The 21,477-nt window shown below is 34.5% G+C and overlaps 1 protein-coding gene across 8 annotated transcripts in view; it reads right to left on the reverse strand.

Annotated features, from left to right (window-relative positions):
* Window positions 1-544: 544 nt before the first annotated feature.
* Window positions 545-21,477, reverse strand: part of RalGPS (Ral GEF with PH domain and SH3 binding motif) — a 385,336-nt gene continuing 364,403 nt past the window's right edge. For all 8 annotated transcript variants that reach the window (XM_081744128.1, XM_081744133.1, XM_081744127.1 and 5 more), the window contains 3 exons: window positions 16,446-16,634; window positions 8,618-8,739; window positions 545-6,310 (listed from right to left, as the gene is read on the reverse strand). In XM_081744128.1, the coding sequence (XP_081600254.1) occupies window positions 6,186-6,310; window positions 8,618-8,739; window positions 16,446-16,634 (436 nt within the window). In that variant the 3' untranslated portion in view covers window positions 545-6,185. The remainder of the gene's footprint in view (window positions 6,311-8,617; window positions 8,740-16,445; window positions 16,635-21,477) is intronic.

Raw genomic sequence — 21,477 nt, forward strand, 5'->3', positions numbered from 1 at the left:
ATTACAAATTTAGTATGTAGATATCATTCAATGAAATTAAAACAAAGTCCAATTCAAGCTAATGTTGGACGCTACGTAGGAACTCGATCAATTTTGCCAATTTCTATCAATATATTTAAGCAACCTTGACTTCTTTATAAAACAGCCATTCAGGCAAACAGAAATAACAATTTGGTTTCATTTCGTATGCTTATGCTTAACATCCTTATGCAATACCGAGGTTATGAAGCAGAAGAATTTCGTTTAAAGTGACATTCAAACCGCTACTTGGTTTATACTTGAAAGAAGGATGTGGTTCGACTGAGAATTGAACAAGTGACGCGTTAATTTAAAAAGTGAAGAGGAGATAATACTAATGCAGATGGTTTAATATGTGAAAACGTCACCATGAAGTTCACACGATGTAAAGTATTTTTTTCTTTTTGGTTTAAACCAGTTTTTTTTTTTTTTTAAAAAAAAAAAACAGCTGGTTTAAACTAGTCAACCCTGTCCTTGATTGAGACAGTTACTAAGGTCCCAGGAAGAAGAAAGTAAACAATAATGCTACAGGTACTTATTTATGTTCCACATATATATATTACAGCGGAATAAAAAGATACAAAAATTACAGTATTTCTGCATATAGCATATCACTTAAATCTATAATAAACGCTTGTAAGCTTTATATTCCATAGGCATTACATTATTGCAAGTTAAATTTACTTTAACACGCCAATTTATAAAACTAACGGCAGAGCTAAAAACAAGTTGCCACTTCAAGGGGAAAATTTGAATAAATAAATAAGAAAAAGCACCGGTAAAAAAAGTTCTAAATTACATAGATCATCATAAATTTTACGCAGTTTTTAAACAACAAAACTAGATAATTATTTTTGTAGATCACATTCCTGATAATGTGAAAAATGCTACAATATATATTTGAAAGTTATTAACCCCAGGAAACTTGTTTAAATGACCAATTCAGGTTAATAATAAATCATCTTGCTCGCACTGAGTTATCAGAAAATGCAGTATTCTTAATATTCATTAACATTTTCACACAAATACCAATTGCTTCCTTTAACAGGACATGTCAAAGTACGGAGTTATTCAGAAAGAATGAACCGATTTCATAGTTCTTAAACATGTTCACGGAATGAGTCACCGGCCATTTGTAACAGTAGGTTTCTAGTATTAGATATTTGTCCGTTAAGCGCTCTGGACGCATCCTTCTTAATGCACAGTTGCTTGTTTACAATTGGAATGGCGATATCACCACATGGCGTTCTCGCGTTCGCGAAAGCAGTATGTAGCATGCTTTTGAAAGGCGATTTAACAAGAACATGCGACGGTGGTTTCGACAGTTTAAAAGGTGATGGACACACAATAACATCGATCAACTAATGTCAGTAGATTGTGATATGGTGCAACGTGCTGGGAAGGAATTCTCATAGTGCCTTGACGTTGTTCGTGCTACAATTGGTAGGCACACAGAACACTTTGCGACGTAACTATTAACACTAGAATACTTATGGCTGGTTAGGTGTTTGAGGTACTTCTTAATAAATTCCGATTAGTCTTTTTGAATAACTCTGCATTCTTTAACTGGTAATCTGCCTCAGGTTATTACCTTTAGGTCATGCTTGTTTATAATCAATCACAAATAACACAATCAATTGACAGGAAGTTGGCTTTTCTCTTTTCAGCTCTGCGTCTATAAATTTTAAGCAAATCTTAGTAGCTACAATTCACAGCCTTTAGAGATCCTGAAGGGGAGTCACTTGAAGGAAATATCAAGTTCTACAGAAAGAAAGTATAGCGTTTTTGCAATCGCAAACTAAGAATGTAATTACACAATGTTTCTGTGAGGAATGTTTAGAAAGTACGGAATATGCCACAGCTGTGATTAAGTTTATTGCTTTACAAACGAGTACATTTATCGATATTTTTATCAAAATTTACATTTTCTGTTTTCAGTGATTTCACGAATTTTCTATACTCGATAGCAAAAGGCTCAGTTCTTTTAGAAAACCAGGAGACAAATTGATCAATTTGAATTGTGTTTCCAGTGACTTACAGAAAATTATGTTCTTTAAACGTCAACAAAACTGTATTCAAATTAATTCAAGCTTTCCGAACTTACTGACAAATGAAACACGTATTGTCTATGTATGCATTTGCACTAAACATTAAGGGACTGAGTATTTACTGGTAAAGAAATGTAGGAACGACTTTAGAAAAACCAGACAATTCTACCTAGTTTTCTCCATTTTTCGGTTCAATGACAAGGACAAAGACATTAAAATTACCCTTAATGTTGTCATATTTATCTAAATAATATTACAAAATAAAGTGATAAATTAATGGCATTACTTACTATTGAATAACAATAGTCATATAAAATTGTTTTGTCGTAATAACTAGGCCGTGACAGCATCAGATTTGAGATACTGTTAATGATATCTTAATTCTGTATTAAAAAACTTTAAATAATTAAGAGAGGAATAGCAGTAATCCAATACTTTGGTGCATGTGGACTACAAAACACACAAGAAAATTGGAAGAATGCCACTTCTTAATTTTATTTGCAGTAATATCTTACCGTTATTTTTTTTTTTTTTTTTTTTTTTTCAACTTCGCCAGTGATGAAACAAAATAGTACCGTGTAACTTGAAATATTCCGATAGGCTCAAAAAGCTGTTACCTTCTGAACATGCCTCACAGAAACAGTAGCTGTACATGAATAAACAATACATGTTTTCATTATTTATACAAATATTTCACATATTAAGGTAGGCACTTTGATTAATATAAGTATTGCTTATAACGGAAGAAAAATATGCCTACAATGTGAAGAAAATCCAGATCGTTTATATATTACAAAATATATCTGTAGCATGTATTATGAATAATACAGTGGATGTAAAAATTATTGTACAGAAGCAACAATGCTGAAAACAAGAAAAAAAGTAAACGATATATACATAATAGAATTTTAACGAGATTATACTCAGTTCACATAAAACAGCACAAAAACTTCCGAGGTCAACGCCAAATTGAGTGAGTTCCGTGTGAACTCTGAACAGGCTGAGAAATTTGATTCTATTTGTAGAACAATGAACAGAATTTATACGCACAAATATTACAAATACTTGGTTGATGCAGATACTGAAACTGAATTAAAGCGAAATAATTTTAGAGAAAGGCTATACAGCTAATTCCAAAAAAGTTTGTTTTCCCTTTTGCTGTTTAAAAAATTCTACACTTGTCGAATATTTAGTGTATGTTGTTGCTACTTCAGTATGCAGAATTCTAATGCACACAAAAGACAGTCAATCACGTAAAGCTTGTTTAAGACTCATTTTCAGTTGTCTTTACGTCAGGAACTCAAGTTCAGAAGCTGACCTTACAAAACATTACGTTGACTTTCAAGAACAGCCCTTGGAAATGAATAATTTAGCAAGGAATGAAACATGTATGAGTTATAGACTGTAGTGAAAAAATTAATCAACTTCTATCTTTCATGTCTGTTAGCTCAGGCAGTAGCACCATTCATAATAATGGTGGGCTAGTACTGTTACGAGGGTAAGTCAAAAAATTATCCGCAATGTAGCTATAATCTTTCCTACATTGTTCACACTGATATCTGTCCCTTTATTTTATTGTTATGCTGTTGTGGTCATGCTATGAAAGTTTGACCCTAATTCCTCCCATTTGTCTTCTTTTTGTTGCAGTTAGATCATGGCCGCTCCATTAGAAGTTTGCACGAAAGAGAAACAGTGAACGTGAAATGGTTCTGCTAGACGAGTTACTATTAATGAAGTGGCACATCGTCCGGTTCCTGATACATCTTCCGACCAAAACCGGATCACTACTCTCTTCGTTCCTCTGGTGCGAACTTCTAATGGAGCGGCCATGATCTATCTGCAACGAAAGGAAGGCAAATGGACGAATTAGGATTAAACTTTCATAGCCTAACCACAACACCATAACAATAAAATATAAAATAAACGAGAACAGAGGTCAGTAAGAAAAGTTATAGCTACATTGCCGATAATTTGTGACTTACCCTCGTACAATTAGAATGACTAGCTATTCATTCGAATAACTGCTAGAATAATTAAATAGCAGACCAGAAGTCGGTCAAATAAGATTAACAGTGCTAGAACTAACGGTGATCCATACTACTTGGGAGTTCGTCGTAACAGAATAAGAGGAACTAACACATTAAATAATAATAATAAAACCCTGAAAGGAGGAACTGTAACAGTATTGACAGAGAATCTGATTTAATTTTGAAAGTCAACGTAACTGCTTCGTTAGTGTACTGTTTAAAGAAAAGAAATTATATATATATACAATATGACTTGAAATAACCACGTATGCAAATAATAGTAACAATAATAATCATAATAATAATGGCAAATAAACAATCACACAAACTCAATGTGGTTTTGTTAAACAACAGATTTCGTGTTTCGATTTGTTTTCTTTCTACAAGAGTACACAAAGTGTTTATTATTAGGCATACATGTTGCAGAAATACACGATAGTAATTTCAAGTCAAATTGTATGAACTTTTTGTTCATAATTGTCTTTAACTTTCTGTTTGGAATATATTGACTACAAATTTGTTTAGAAATCTTAATTACAATGCTGAAATAATATTCTTTAAGAGATCTCTGACAAATGATAATACCTATTCAGCGTTATAAGAGAATAAATACTGATTTACCTTACGAAACAGAAAATATATATATTTTCGTATCTCGATAACGAAGAATTATATTTTAAATCCAAAATCGTATATAGCATTCTCCTTGCATCTGTTCATCTCGTTATCTTTGTAAGTTGAAAAAAGTGATTTCGTAAACTAAAAAAAAAATAAAACGACGAATCTGCATTTATTTTATATTCCATGTATAATAGTCAGCAAAAATCATACCCACCATATGCATATAGAACTATCTTTCGTTCATTATGTCTGAAAGAACACATTTGAAAGGGGGTTTTGAACACCATACAGAAAAATGTTCTCCCTATTTTAAGCATACCATCATTATAATTGATAAATTCTCTCTAACGTGACTAACAAAAAAAACTAACATGAAGCAGGTACACATTTTTGTTGGCGACTGCACAGTTATCGTTAGGTACAATTTTGCTCTCAACTTTTTATGAACGTCCATATATCTTACACAGGATACAAGGAGAAAGCTTTCAAAAGAAAAAAAAGTGTTGATTTCTCAGAATAAGGTTAAACTGAATAGTATGATATTCCTTATGAATTACATGCTATTTTATCAAACCGAATACATATTTTATTTGAATGATGATAAATTTTGGATATAATACAGTTATATAATTATTTTGATGAGTGTAATGGAGATGAAATTCTCCACTGCATAACTTTTTCAGTTCCAGAAGCAAATGTGCATCTGCTGGATCATCTTTCAGATTCTAGCCCACAGACTACTATGAAATGGCTATCTCACCTTCAATCTTATAAAAAGGATTTGCATTCTACGCCACTGCTAAACGTAACATCCAACTGTTACCTAAGCAAATGCTTCACATATGTACATTCAACCACATTGGCCTGAGTGGAGGATATGTTTCACAAAAGCAGATCTGCAATCCACACTCAAGACACAAGGACTGCTTGCATGGAAACAAGGGAACTCAAGAAAAAAAATCTTTGGTTCTATGTAGGCCTTTACAAGTTAACAAAATCATAAAATCTATAGTTTGTATAATACAGCATCAGATAATTACTAAATTGTGCAATATTCGGAGAAGATATGTACCTTTTTTTTTTAAATAGTATTAAACGACACTCACAAGCACACGTATTTGTAATATACACACCACGCATGCACAGCTGAGCGTACAGAGTTGAGTCACAACAAGAATGTAGCTACATTCCGCAAGATGTTCACTTACATTTAAGAACACCTGACAAAAGTTTCTTTCAGCGGATAATACAAGTAACCTGTATATTCCTGTCATGGGAAATTCCGAATTAATCCTTCACGCATCTACAGCGTTTACATACATATACATAGATCGACTCCACACACACCCTCACGCACGCTCCCTTCCACACACAAACGTACAGGATATTACTGAGTCTGTCAGGTGTGCACTCGAGCTTCGTGTTTAAGCACACGTGCTACACGTGAGAGAGGATTTCCGTCTTCTATGAATTATTCGAAAGACATAAGATTTGCTGGGAGTGGCTTCTCTTCGCCGCCACGAGCTGCCGCCTGCAAATGTCGACACCACTGAAGAGCTGCTGCTTGACTTCCCGCTCGGTATTTGTAGACATTGCCTGGAAAAGGAAACGATTACTTACAATATAATCACAATGAATACAGTGAAATCTATCTAGTTAGTCACCATCGGTTCCATTGAAAAGTAATCAACGTAGACAGGAGATCAATTTAAAGAAAATAAACTTATTTTGAAGAGAAAGCTAATCTATACATAAAAAATGGAACTGACAGTTTGTGACGTCATACCTCTTGAACCACCCGACCGATCTCGATCAAATCTTCAATACAAATGAGGTTCAGGCCTGGGATGATTTTTGTCCTTTCATTTTGACGGTGGAACTTAGGAGAGGGGATGCGGAGATATTTAAAAATGATCGAAAATGACCGACACTAATGTCGATTACGTAGTTTTCAGGGTCATTGAGATGGACAGTGGTACTTCCGATGCCGTTTAAATCCAAGTTCACCTCTTCATGTCCAAAAAAAAAAAAAAAAAAAAAAAAATCTTCCCGTGCGAAGAAGGGTTATTCTGCCAGTATTCATTGTAATTACTTCTAACACAGCTATTAACTCCTATTTAGGTATTAGTATGAAATTTATAAATAACTGGCGTCAATTACCCGCTTCGCTGAGTTAAAATAAGAAGAATTAGTAACACGTTCCGTTATTATTATTATTATTATTATTATTATTATTATTATTATTTACCTATTACTGAAGTGCTCTCAAATCGATAGAAACAAAGAAAATATAATTAAAAAATCAGAAAATTAATACGTAATTTATATAAATAAAAATTAAATATGAATATTGTAGGCTGAATTTGGATTTAAACGTCATCGGAAGTGTCACTGTTCATCTCAACGACCCCGAAAACTATGGATTCGGCACTAATATCGGTCATTTTATATATTTTCGATCATTTTATATATGTTAATTATTTCTGCAATACAGAAGTATCATATGTAATAAGCATCTGTTAGATTGATTTAAATTAAATGATTTCAACATGTTAATTACGTATAAAACGCTACATCACATTATTCTTCAATCTCTCCGAACTATGACAATAGATGAAGGAAGGATAGTCAGTTAGTTCCAGGAATAATAATTTTAAAATACTGTATATCCTGTTAAATTATAAGCGACAGTTGTTTTTGTGGAAAAGCTGGATTTACTCTGTTCATGCTTGTTAATCAGGGTGCAAGGGAACGAAAAAAAACGAAAGGCGTGTCCTGTTATTTTCCTCCTCTTCTTTTTAACACTTTGCAACTTTAATCCGATCGTTATATGTTCTAAATTACCTACAAGATCCCAAAAAGGAAAAATATTCTAAAACGTGATGAAAACAAAGGACACCGAAATATCTTGTAATTTAAAATATAACTAGGAAACCTTAATGACGTCAATCTATTTATATTATCGCCGATAACACACAAAATCAGCAGAAGAGTACCATTCTCTGCTGTATTTTAGAAGTTACTTTCAATGAGGAAGTTTTTCACCCTTTTCCTCCTTAGTTAACTGACCTTCTGAAACATTCAATAGTAAAAAGATGTACTGAAAGGGTTACTAAGAAATGAATATCACGTAGTTGTCCTACATGCAGAGGAAAACAATAACAATGGAATACAAGTACTTCAATTGTTCAATATGATTGTACATTTGTGAAGCCGTCAATCATGTTCTCAGGCATTATCTACTTACTTTTCTGGATCCCGTTTCTCATCAGGGCAATGAGTCCCCCCATACCGAAAGGGCCCTACTCAGGATGTGTCATATACCCCGGTCTCTGGATCTAAGCCCTACCGACATGTGGAACGGCGATTAACATATGGTTTTAGCAGCAATTGTCGGCAAGCAATGCAAGATTAAGCGTTTGATACTGCACCAAGTATTGACATTCAGTATCTGTACGACTGGTTGACTACCTGCCGGAACAGTTGTTTATATAGTCATTCGGGTAAGTACAAAATACTACTAAGGTGAGTACTGTGTTTTCTGAATGCCCTGTATAACACGATCTTGATGTTCCATGGACGCCATGTTAGGATCAAACTTACCACCACCTTCTCGTTGTATATCACTTCGGCTTAGTTCTGAATTCTTACGAGTGTTCTTAAATGTATTTCTGCCACTACATAAAATTTAGTGTTATTTTCTTTTATAAAAAACAAAATGTTCAGTATGTAAAAACTTAACGCAACGGTTTTCTTCTGAAAGAATACTGGCATTCTTGAGAAAAGTTAAATTATATATAACTCTCTGCCTTAGTTTCCACTTCGAACGCTGTCTGAAATACTAAACAATACGTATATTCTACTCTTAGAGAACTTACAAGCTACAGTATCTGCAGAACTTACCGCAGTTGGGATCTGTTAATTGAAACATGTCTGGCTGGAGAGGGCTTTCGCCAAGGAAAACTAGCCATCCAACCACAGAAGTCATCTTACAAGGGTCCCTTTTGAAGTCAGATCTTTCAGATCTAAAATTAAAGATGAAAACAATTACAAGTTATGTACTTAACAAATTTTATCTGACTGAACAATCTATTCATACTGAAACTGTCACTATCGGCCATAGCTAACCTCAAAAGATTTCTACTCAATAGTATGTTATAGAAAAAAGCGCGAATATAAGTTTTGATATATAAGCTCGTAACAATATTTTAACATAAAGGGAAAATAAAACATAACTAAACTAACATTAAAATTAACATATGAAAAAAAAAAATAATAATAATCGTCTATAACTGAAAAAAAATAGTGTAAGAATTAACTAAAATTGAGTTCAAAACAGATTAAAATTAAAGGTTACAAGTTACGCTACTGTGAAATAAGAATTGTCCAGAACTGTAAAAATTACTGCAAAATTCAGTGGGGAAAATTAAAGGAATGGGCAAAGTAATTGTAAATATGAAAATTTACGGTTTCCAAATACTTTATTAACAAATATAAAATTAAAATGCCGCAATTTATAGAAATAATCTTATCAACGAAAATTAGGTATTTTGTGGTTTCTTAGTTCTATCACACACTTTTTTTTAGGTAATAAATGTATGTACAGTAATGTATTAAAATATAATAAGTGTGTATCAAGTCAGAGTCATACCACGCGACTACATACCTTCAGCAATGGTGATTCAACTGTTATAAAGGCATAAAGTATCGTGATAACTTTTCCAATACAACTACTATAGTCAACAGCAAACTAATATCAGCATTTAGGAAGAAAAAAAGACAACTACAGAAACCACCCTTCATCTTCAAAACCACTTTTCTGACACCATGCGCCCCATGGTGCATTCTGTTAGTCCTTCGATAGTTCATATTTGGATACCAGCATAAAAGTTTGCACAAGATATCTATAACTTGATCTTAGTCAAAAACCATCGAGAGACAGCTCATACTCCTCCCTTCCGAATAGAGGGAGGAGAGGGAAATAGTCTTCGGCGCGCCAAGGCTCTATATTAAAGGATACCTTTCGGACGACATAACTACCCATCTACTTATGATATAAGAATGAATGTGACCTTACTTTTTTGTGAAGAAAGTAGCTAACATATCAATTTACTCCCTCGAATGCCCCAAAATAGGACGGGGAGGGAAGGATTTTGAATTTTCAAAATTTTGCCTTGTCCGCTGTAAGGGAAAGGAAAAGTCCCCAAAGAGGTTTAAAGGCCTAGTTAGGGGTCTAAATTCTAGATAATCAGTGAAATAACCAATATTGGAATTATCTTAGCACCCTCGCCAGTTTAGGAGGAAGTGGGGCAACATTTATTTCTCAACGCCATGTTCATAAAGGCCACAATTGAGAAAAATAGTTTTTGAAGTATGTTTATTGATGTTTAAGCTTTCACAAACTTTTATGAAATGTACTTATTTCGCAATAAAAATGCATTTGCAGTGTACTGTTCTCTATTTATAGGTTGTAATTAAAATTATTGACAGTAAATAGACAATTAAAAATATATATATTTAACATTTTACCGTTGCAAAGAGTACAGATTTATTGTAACTTAAAATATGAAAGAAAAAATAATCTTGCTTGCTTATCTCCGCTTCAGAGATTTCAAATGTTCTTAGATTCACTAGCATTCGTTTCAGAGAATTACTCATCCTACGGCATGCAATACTTTTCTTTTTAACTTATCGTATTATGCCGATATTTTATCACTAAATATATCTGGATAATTAAAAAAAATAAAGCATTTAAAAACAAACACACTAATCACTTTACACACTGGAAAAAGGGTATTGTTGCTATTTCCATCAGAGTATGTCATTAATAATTTGAAGTAACATTTTATCCACTGCCCCCCCCCCCCCCCCCCGCAAAAAAAAAATACACTAATGGTAACGTTTACAGTTATCACTGCTGGCTAACAAACAGTAAACCGAACTGTTTAAGTATATGCGTTTATTCAGCGTCACTCATGTCCAAAATTATTGTCGCATGTCTATAAATATGTTGTTGTAGGAATATAATTTGATAACGAATCAGCCTGGTATTTCTTATAATGTTAGTATGTGTATAATCGGCAAAGACATGTATGTGGCAAATTTCATGTCAAAAGAGCAGTAAATAAGAACAATAAAACGAAAATAAAACTGTCTTGTCCATTTAGCAACTTTTTCTTTTACTCTCTCTCATTTTCGTATTTATAATTCTTTTCCTTTGAAATTTACCACAAATATACATTTTCCGATTATACACATAGCATCAGTATTAAAAGTACCCTGCAAAATCATTATCAAATTATATTCTTACAAGAAGACGGTTATAGATATGCGACAATCATTTTGGACATGAGTGTACATACAGTTTGCAAAATACATTTGCATCTTTTCGTAAGTCCTTCACTATTTCCCAAGTCATTCACTTGAAGCGCTTTCGCTGACTTGGTTGTTCCACTTTACACTTTGAACAATGCTAAATTGCATTTTTACAGAATGCACAGACAACTTCCCTTCAATAACTCTTTCCTTTACATACGTATCGTAAAAAGTGATACCTTTTTCTTCGGCCTCCCGAATTGCCTTCTCTGCTTCTTCTGAACATTTGATTCTATTCCGAACTATACAGAGCACATTTTCTTCAAGAGGATTGCCATGATGTTCAAATTAATTAACAAAATCACTTACATGTTTCTGGAACTTGTTTTCAAAGGAGTTTGTGTGTGTGTGTGTGTGTGTGTTTGTGTTCTGTGTCTGTCATCCAGTTCATTTGCATATCCATCCTGTGAATACAGGCCTTCAAATTGTTTTAATGTGTGGTTTACAGAATGGTTCAGCAATTATCCATTTCGAAAGTGCAGATGGAGAATTAAGAACATCTACTGCACCTGCTACTCCCTTTATTTCTTTATTATTTTGCTCATGCAGTTGATCATCAGCAAGTGCAGAGAATTTTATGATTTTTTTTTTTTTTGGCAAACTTTCCCTTCATGAATTCAGCATGAATGTTTGGATGGCGACTTTCTAGCTCATTCAATGTTCTTAAACTGGTAGCAATCCTGCATAGTTCAAATAGTCTAATGCAAATATCCATGGACAAAGTTTCCCAAGAATTGTTTTGTAGTTAACAAAGTTTGCTCACATATACTTTGTACAACAACAACAACAACAACAACAACAACAACAACAAAAACAAAAAAAAGTAGTAGAATTTCGAGTTCCAATATTGTAGATCAGTAAAGGAAGAAAGAAGATTCTGCTTCACGCTTTGCACACCGCTATTTAAGACTATCACTGCCATCTTCCTACGAAAGTAAGTAGCTCTTGTATGCATTCAATCTCAAATTGTGCAATGAAGATGCTGTTACTTGGTGGGCATAACGCGCTCGTTTGACACGAGCACAGGTAAGAAATGACTCATCTCTGCCAGTAGTTGCTACATTTGAATCTACAATATTTTGCCCAGCCAGATCCCATCAGCCATGACCCTATCATCTTTATTACAGCCATTTCTATGTGCAGCCCCCCCATCATCACTTCCATGTTATCTTCTCACGAATTGTCCTGGAGTTTCCATTGAAGCAATTTAGCAATGGGATATAGATATTGGCTGATCACCAATTAGAACGGGGACTTCTTCATTAAGATGTAAATGTTCAAAAATAAAGAAAATCAAACGAATGCAGTGCGCTACAACAGGGGAAGACTGTACTTACTCTTTTAATATCAGTAGAAGAACTTGATTACAGCTGGGCTGAATTTGATTTGTTAACACTTCTGAGCTAAACTATGCCCATGATAGTTTATCTTTTGCACGAGTATTGTCTTGATCGGTTTTAATTTCACAGTTTTTCAGCCACAAGTTCTACAGAGAGGGATTTCCCACTCATACTCCTAGTAGTTCCAACACTGGCTAAGATAATTGCAATATCGGTTGTTTCAGTGATTATCTAGAGTTTGGGCTCCTAGGCTTTAAGGACTTTCCTACTTTTAATCCTCTTTGGAGACTTTTCTTTACAGCGGAGAAGGCAGAATTTTGAAAATTCCAAATCCTTTCCTCCCCTTTTGAGGCATTCGAGGGGGTAAAATATATACCAGACGTTAGCTAGTTTCTTCCATAAAAAGTCATAATCATCCTTACATCATAAGTAGATGAGTAGTTATGTCTTCCGAAAGGTATCCTTTAAATATAGAGTCTTTGCGCGCCGAAAACTATTTCGCCCTCCTCCGTCTATTCGGAGGCGGGTGGGGAGGGGGGGGTACGACTTGTCTCTCGATGGTTTTTGACTAAGAACAAGTTATAAATATCCTGTGCTGGTATCCGAATATGAACTAAACATCAAAAAATCTTAAACGGAATGCACTAACATGTGTTACAGTGGCTACGTTCACCCTCATACTTGTTCTTGGACAAATGCGATGCTGACAATCTCATGGCCCACAGATACCGAAAAAGTGATTTTCCAATATCTCTCGATTTGTTCGTCCTAATATACACTCACCTAGAGGTCTCAACCGTTCAACGTAACCGTACAAACTTAAAACAAGGTTTTTATACGATTCTCCTGGGAGATTTTCGAATTTACTTTCTATTTCCACACATGAGGATAGTTACTGAAGGATGAAAATAATACAGTGAAGTCCGGCTAATCCGAACTAATTGGGACCGAACCCTGTTCGAGTAAGCCGGATTAACAGTAAAATCGCGGTTTGAAGTGGGTGAACGAGTCTGTTGTGTTCTAATACAAAGTGTATAGTGTTACAAAACACGTTTTCTGACTACAGTATATGTACTGTACTGGAAAAATGTTTAAAATGTTGAAAAAAAATTTGATGCCTTTATTTTTCCACGCACAGTAGTTACAAATCTTTCCGTTGTGGGTATTATCTTTGTATTGCTCACTCTGCAGCGGTCGGCAGTTTGTCAGCTATTGTCTCAATGCAAACATTGTTTCCTCTGTTTTGAGAATTTTCATATTACAGTGCGAGAGCCGATTGTAATGGCGAGTAAGCGTAAACATACAGCCCTTACTCTTAAAGATAAGCTAGATGCTCTAAAGCGTTCAGATAACGGTGAAAGTATCACTAAATTGTCCACAGAGTTAAATGTTAGCATTTTCATCCTTTTAGTTATTGATTTCGTAAAACTGCGTATTTTAGCAGCGAAAATAAATAAATAAAATTTTCCTCCCGGACCTGTTCAAATTAATTTTGATTACTGGTACTCCACTGTAATAATAATATCGTTTATATATATATATATATATATATATATATATATATATATATATATATATATATATATCTTATTAATCAATATATATTCGATACGGAAAGCCACCAATTCGAAATATTTTGTTTGTATAAGTCTCTATAACGTCTCAGGAGGATAATAGACGTTTTTCGTTTTTGTAACATGGTTATATGTAGTAAAAAAGAAAGGTTATTGAATTATTGTAAAGTCGGTGATTATTTTAATTAAAAATAACGTGATCACGATCATGAAATAACTTTGCCTGATCGAAATACGATTAAATGTTAGCAATTTCTTCCTTTTTATGGTTACCCCTGGAATATAATTCCTTAGTATACAGGCCTTATCAGACATAATGTCAGGAGTTTACATTATTAGTGAACAATATTAGAAGATACAGTACAGTGACGTTTTGAATAGTGTTTGTGTGGATGTTTTTGCCTCTTCTAAGGATTTGTTGCCGTTATTCTTAGAAATCATGCACAGAGGTAAGATATTAAGTGAAGAGGTAAACAATAGTTTCATTGCGCATCATAATGTGGGCTTTTCTATTCGTCAAATACCTTCCAAACTGAAATAGACTTCATCTACTTTAGGTGATTCCATCAAGCGTTTTCAGCGAAGACGAAAGAACGTGGACAAAAATCAAACTGGAAGTTCTCGTATTACGTCACGTACGAAAAATCATATTTCTGTATTGTTTAGCAAAAGAAATTTGAAACCTACTGCAGCGGAACTCAGTCACCCTACAAACATTTCAGTTATTACTGTGAATCGACATTAGAGGAGTAGCTAATTCTGGGTAAGAGTTGCTGTGCAGAAACCATCGCAGGTTCAGTGGAAACAAGTAACAGAGGCTCCATTGGACCCTGAAGAACAAAAATTGAACAACAAAGCAGTAAAAACACGTATTATGGACTGGTAAGTCAAAATTTCAAGTTTTTGGACAATGACATCGACTTTATGTTCGAAGATATGTTACAGAAAAATGCGTCCTAACTCTGTAACCCCGATTATATAACGATCGAAAATGACCGATATTAGTGTCAAATCCATAGTTTTTGGGGTCGCTGAGATGAACAGTGACACTTCTGATGGTGTTTAAATCCAAATTCAATCCCACAACTTGGAGGAGGGGGAGGGGATAGATGATGAAAAATGACCGATATTACTGTCGAATCTATAGTTTTCGGGGTCGCTGAGACGAAGAGTAACACTTCCGATGCCGTTTAAATCTCAATTCAGCCCTTTATGTTCAAAACGACACGTATTCTCCCCGTGCCAAGAACGGGTATTCTGCAAGTACTTGATACATGAATCTTCCATCAGTAACTTTTCTAGTATGGTGTAAATCATTTCCATCGGGAAAAAAAAATCAAAGAGTTGTTTATTCCATGTGGTGAGTTCTTTTCGAATGATTTTCTCAAAAATGACTCAGGAAATTTTGTTCACGTTCCATAAACAAATGTTCCATTAAGAAATCTACAGCTTTTAACCCTCTTCATCCTGCTTAAAATTGATGCTGATCTATCAAGTAGTTGTTGCGATTTTTTGTCTTGTGGACGGATGCATACACGAACAAATATATGAGGAAGTATATAGAGGTAAACCAATATTCTTAAAATTCATATAAGGATCACTTACATACTTTCGCAATTCTTGCATTGAGTACATTCTTCACCAATTATACACACAAGTCATTTGATTATATCTTACCAATTCGTTGTTGTAATTTTGAAGTCCAGAACAATATTATGTACCCAAAATTTTGACCCTCGCTCACTAGTTATTGTGGATAAAGGAGGGGAAAAGTTTTATTTGAAATTATTTTTAGCTTATCAGTACTGAACAAAGAAAATGAAAAAAAATGAAGGGATTTCAGTTTAACGACCCACGATTATGCCGTTTAGGCTGAAGAAGACTATGATTAAGGCAAGTTAATGATGGAAGAATTGGTGGAATAAGAATGAGGGAGGAAACGGCAGTACCTCAAGAAAACCAATGGACACGATATTGTCCACCACAAACTTACCTGTCCGGGAGATGGAACCAGGGACCCCACGCGTCAGAGAATCGCTCTACCACTGAGGCACCGTAACCCACTAGTACTGAACAATGAATTTCAAGGAATTCACAATACAGAAACTATGCAAGAGGAATATTCTCTTAAACAAAAATGTTACTTGGCATGTAAGTAGTTATGCTGAAAACGTGTAAAACACAATGATACTACGTTGGTATTAAGTATGTGTACCTTAGTATGTTCAACAATATGCAGCGAAATAATTGTTTCAGTGGCTCAACTTATTGTATAATAAAAATTACATTTAAGTGTGCTCTGTGGCATAATGAAACCTGCAATATACAAGCAGTTTGTTAGCCGTATCTTGTTAGAGTCTTGTGAATGTGTTTCGAATCTGCCAGGACTAAATCAAAGAAACAGCTCTGTCTCAAGGCTAGATCCAAATAACTAACGCTTACCCTTTGAAGGTTTTTGATGAGTAGTACACAAGGGAAGTCCCCCAGAGCTGCACCCAATATCTCTGCCACGAGGAAACGGCGGGTTTCTTTCCGTCCTTCAGCACTGTTTTACGCCTAAGGCAACCCTGTATCACACACTGAAGTCCTAGTTCACCGATGAACTCATCCGAGTCCGCAGATAGGTCAGAACTGGAAAATAAAAAGGAAAATTAACAATAATTGTATTAGTGAAGGATGCAATTTAAAAAATATAAGTTCGTTAAATTACATAAATACCTTTGTAATTAAACATAAAGAATCTACAATATATAGTGAAGCCTGCCTATAACGGCAAGTAATATTGCCACCAAAAGCTAAGCCGAAGAATAAAATTATTCTTTGGAGAATATACGTTGTGTATATTTTATTAATTACACTGTGTTACAAGTTTTTTTTTTTTTTTTTTTTTCCTGAGGCTTTGAAATATGTTTGTAATGGATATTTGGCGCTAAAGAATCCAAACAAGAAATCAGAAATTGATTATCAAGTATAATTATTGTTTACAGTTATATATATTAATTAGTCTCATATATTGACGGTCTTTGTTCATAGTGCTTATTATACGTTTTAAAATGTGACATTCCTGAATATATTACAGCAGCCAACTTCACTGTAATCGTAAAGATGGAAAATTGTCGCTACAGAAGGAACGCTAAGAACATATCGTTACCAATGATGTGTTGAAAAATAAAAGTTAGAAAACAGTGGCGGATCTAGAAGGTAAACACTGGAAAGGCCAGCAAGAACCCAGGCTATGGTAGGTATATCACGAGTTTACTATAAACTTTCAAAAATATATAAATAATAGTTTAAATTACCTTTGTCACTCAAGAAGCTGGCAACCTAGACCCCTCGCCTAGATCCGCCACTGTTAGAAAATAATAAAATGTTTACCAGATGTCTTATTATGTATGATGGGACAATTCTAGGTTGGTAGACGGATATCCATAATACACAAAATTTTATATCACCATAGCATCGTTTCATTATTCCAATATTTTTGTTTCAGCATCGTAATAACGTACATAATACTATTAATGTAAGTCCTCACGTTAATACATTAATCCATTGATTTTTCTTTTTATTTCGGGTTATTTAGGATGAGAGTATTGATGTGAAGAGGCTTCCCAATATTGTGCTGCTGTAAATCGGATACGTATTGAAAACAATATCGAAACACCGTGATTGTATCAATAAAGTGGATAACTTCTGTTACGTATGTGGTAAACTTAAGTTTGCTAAACAGAGAAAAAAAAATCACCCATAATATCTGAGGCTCAGAATTTAAGGGAGAATCCATACCACCGTAATGCATTCAAATGCTCTCCCACCGGGAATCGAACCCCAGAACCCGTGCACAAAAGGCGTGCGCGCTAGTCACCATACCAGCGGGAAGGGCAGTAGATTCACTGTAAATCGGAACATTAATTAGTTACCGCATCAAATACACATATTGTTTTTCGCAAACTAAGGCTCTCTGCATTGAGATCACATTCAAAGAAAGAGTGATTATCCATTGATAATTCGAAGTATGAATCGATATCATATACACATTTACTAAATTGATATGATAGGGTAAAAATAAATTTTAGAACTTTCACAGACCTGAAATAGTGAAGAAACTGGACGGATTACTTACACTACCCACACTGAGTATTGAAGACTTTTTTTACAGTACGGTTTACATGCAGAATTAAAATTCCTCAACTTTGGACAAAATATGCCCAATTGAAAACTTTCGCTCAGATTCGAATGAAAAGTCATGAGTTTAAGTTTAAAAAAATTACATAGATATGGCTAAGATAAATTTAAAAGTGTATGTGCCCAACAACGTCATTTAGGGATGAAAATCAACCGCTATACGACATTTCCAAATATTTAGAAGAACTGTAAGAATTGTATGCTGTCAAAATTTTAATTGGGAACCAAAAACGAAACCCTACGACTATCTTTTCAAAATCTGTTTATTTTGTTAAAATAGCCAAGAGTTTAACCTAGATAAAGGTTGGTTAAACAACAAACGAAAGATAGAGATCAAAAATATATATCAAGCATTGCCACAATAAAAGCAGCAGCATGAGTTTACAAGTTTCACGTATCAAACAAAAGAATACGCAGCCTAACCTTCCATTTCACAGAGCCCGAATGTCACTTGACAAGTGAATTGCAGCAATGGACACTGAGCCTCCGCAATTTTCTTTAAAGATGAATGCATCATTTCTTTTCATTTCTCACAGCCCTATTTTCCCTATTTTTGGCATCCGTGAAGGTGGTTCTAGGCCAGAACCGAAATATTGAATGTGTCAGGACTAATAACTGCGGTCCAAAAACAGCAAATGGCTGTTATACTCTTGTGCAAATTAATGGAATCAAAACTTCAACCTGCAACATAATCGGATTCTTGTAGATTCAAACACTATTTTTCTTTTTTTCTTTCTTTTTTTTCTTTTTAAGAAATCTGAGTGTTCAACCCTGTTTCTAGAACGTCGAATTATAGTTAGGTGTGGTTGAGTGAGTGAGTTTTGGTGTATTTGATATTATTGTTTTATGTGAAGGCTCATTTTCACATGTCGTGTTACATTTTATATTTACAAAGCAAGATGGATGTTAGTCAAGAAAGAAACAAGGTATTCTGACATTGAACAAAAATACATCAGTAAATCGAAGAGAAATTCCTGCTGACTTGATGTTACCCACAGCAGTGTAAGTAAAATTCTTAATCTCAAGAGCGAAACGGGTTCTGTTTCTCCACACAGAAAAGGGGAATGCGGTTGAAAACATGCAACAACCGCTAAGGATAACTTACATGTTATGGGCAAGTAATATTGATCTACAGAAGAGTAATTTTACCCTGAAAAAATCTAGCTTGTGCAGAAACTCACGTTCATGACTCAGCCATCCATTGACATTTGTTAAAAAGTGACAGAAAGACAAAACCACCAATTAAAATGTTAATATCGACAAAGGCCATGGTGAAAATACGTTTCTAATGGGCAAGAAAATATAGAAGTTGGACAAAAAAAGACTGGAGGAAAGTGCTGTTGCACGATGAGAGCCACTTTTTGGTCCAAGGATTGCGGGTTCAACACAGTTGTCGTGCGACTGGCGAACGCCTTTCACCGAAATTTATTCATCAAACATTGAAAACAATCAGCAAAGACAAAGTTTTGGGGATGCTTTTCCTATAATAGGCAAAGAGCTCTTATTCCTATTGAAGGGCTGATTAACAGTAACAAATACGTCGATTGCTAGGGATCAGATTGGTTCCAGAACCAACATATTTCAACGGGATAAAAGCTAACATTTTCCAACTAAACTTCGTACCGTGTTACATGTTAAAACAACGTCAATTTTTCGAAGGAAAAGAGGCAAATGTTTTGAACTAGCCTGGAAACTCACTGAATATAAACTCAATCGAAAATTTGTGGTCCATTTTCAGGAATAAAATTATCAGGTAGAAGGTTTGCAAAATAAAATAAAAACTTGTTTCTGTTCTAAATGAAGTGTAGTTCCAACATTGATGCACTCAGAACAACGTGCAAAGACTTATAAAGTCAATTCTAGGGAGAATACAAATGCTGATTCATGTCAAAGGTGCAGATACTAAATGGTAAAACTCAGTTATGCACATGTAAATTTCTGTTTTAGCTGAATGTACGAGGATGATTCAGAAAGTAATGCCTCCAAGTCTATTATGTCGCTAATATTATTGAAAACATCCTGAACTGCTTATCATTAATGGACTGATGTTTAAGCTATAGAATGTCACTTGTTTCATCTTCCTATCTCTTCTCGTTCCAGAGTAATGGAGCAATCCATGACATCCAGTGGCGACGTCTGGTTGAAACAGCGGGCTGTCATTGAATTTTTACTGCGGAAAATTTGCGTCCAGGAACATTCGTCGCCGGCGACGAGTCGTGGATACACTATTACGACCCGGAAACTAATCGTCAGTTGATGGAGTACCGCTACACGTCCTTTCCTCCGCAAATGGGTTTTCCTTCTGCTGATAAAATGTTCTTGACATCCTGCGAGTTTGGCCCTTTCCCAATCTTAAGAATCACTTTAAGGGTCAACGCTACAGTTGTGACGCTGAGGTGGAAGCAGCAGTTCGGCAATAGTGTCACCAGCAGTTACCACAATTCTTCGCCGACGGCATGAAAAACTTTGTTTCGTGTTGGCACAAATGTGTTGCATGTAATGGGTACTATATTGAAAAATGATGCTACCATTTGTAGCTGACATTGCAAGCTTTCCACTGACACCTGTCAAATACAAATAAATGTATCACCTTGGAGTCATTACTTTCTGAATGATCCTCGTATGATCCAAAGCATAATATGTCGTTGAATCCATTAATTTGCACAAGAGTACATATATTGTGTGTATGTATGTTCACGTGTAACTTCAATATGAATGCACCACTTTTGATGTTTCTATTTGTGTTTGAAAGAATATGCTTTCCCGGTGATTCCATGTAATTCTTATGAGGATCTAATAATATTCTTCGGAGCTAGACCATGAAACATCTTTAACACTTGATAGTGTTAATGCCCTGTGTATGTTCACCTATAATTCCCTAACACGTAGATAGATTTAAAAATTTGTTCACTTATGTTTCGCAAGTCCATAAATTTTATTAGGATCTAACTACGGAGATAAAAAAAAGTTTAAAAAATTAAACATACCTGAAACAAAAATACACGCACTAAAGAGTAGAAAATAAAGCCTTTTTAAAAGAATAATATTAAGACTTCGACAAAAGAGCTAAAAAGGCAAAAATAGTACAAATAAATAAATTAATAAATAAGTAAGTAAATAAATAAATAAATAAATAAATAAATAAAATAAAACAAAAGCAGAGAATAATTTATTACTATAATCCATAAAAAAATGTTTGAAGTCTGTGTTATGAGAAACAAATTAATATGAACAAAAACACCAGAGATGCAAAAAGTGCAGCCAAGTTCGTCAGCCTCAAAAAGTGTTGAGA

This window comes from Thermobia domestica, chromosome 17, assembly GCF_964235325.1.
Source record: "Thermobia domestica chromosome 17, izTheDome1.hap1.1, whole genome shotgun sequence".
NCBI classification, from domain to species: Eukaryota; Metazoa; Arthropoda; class Insecta; order Zygentoma; family Lepismatidae; genus Thermobia; species Thermobia domestica.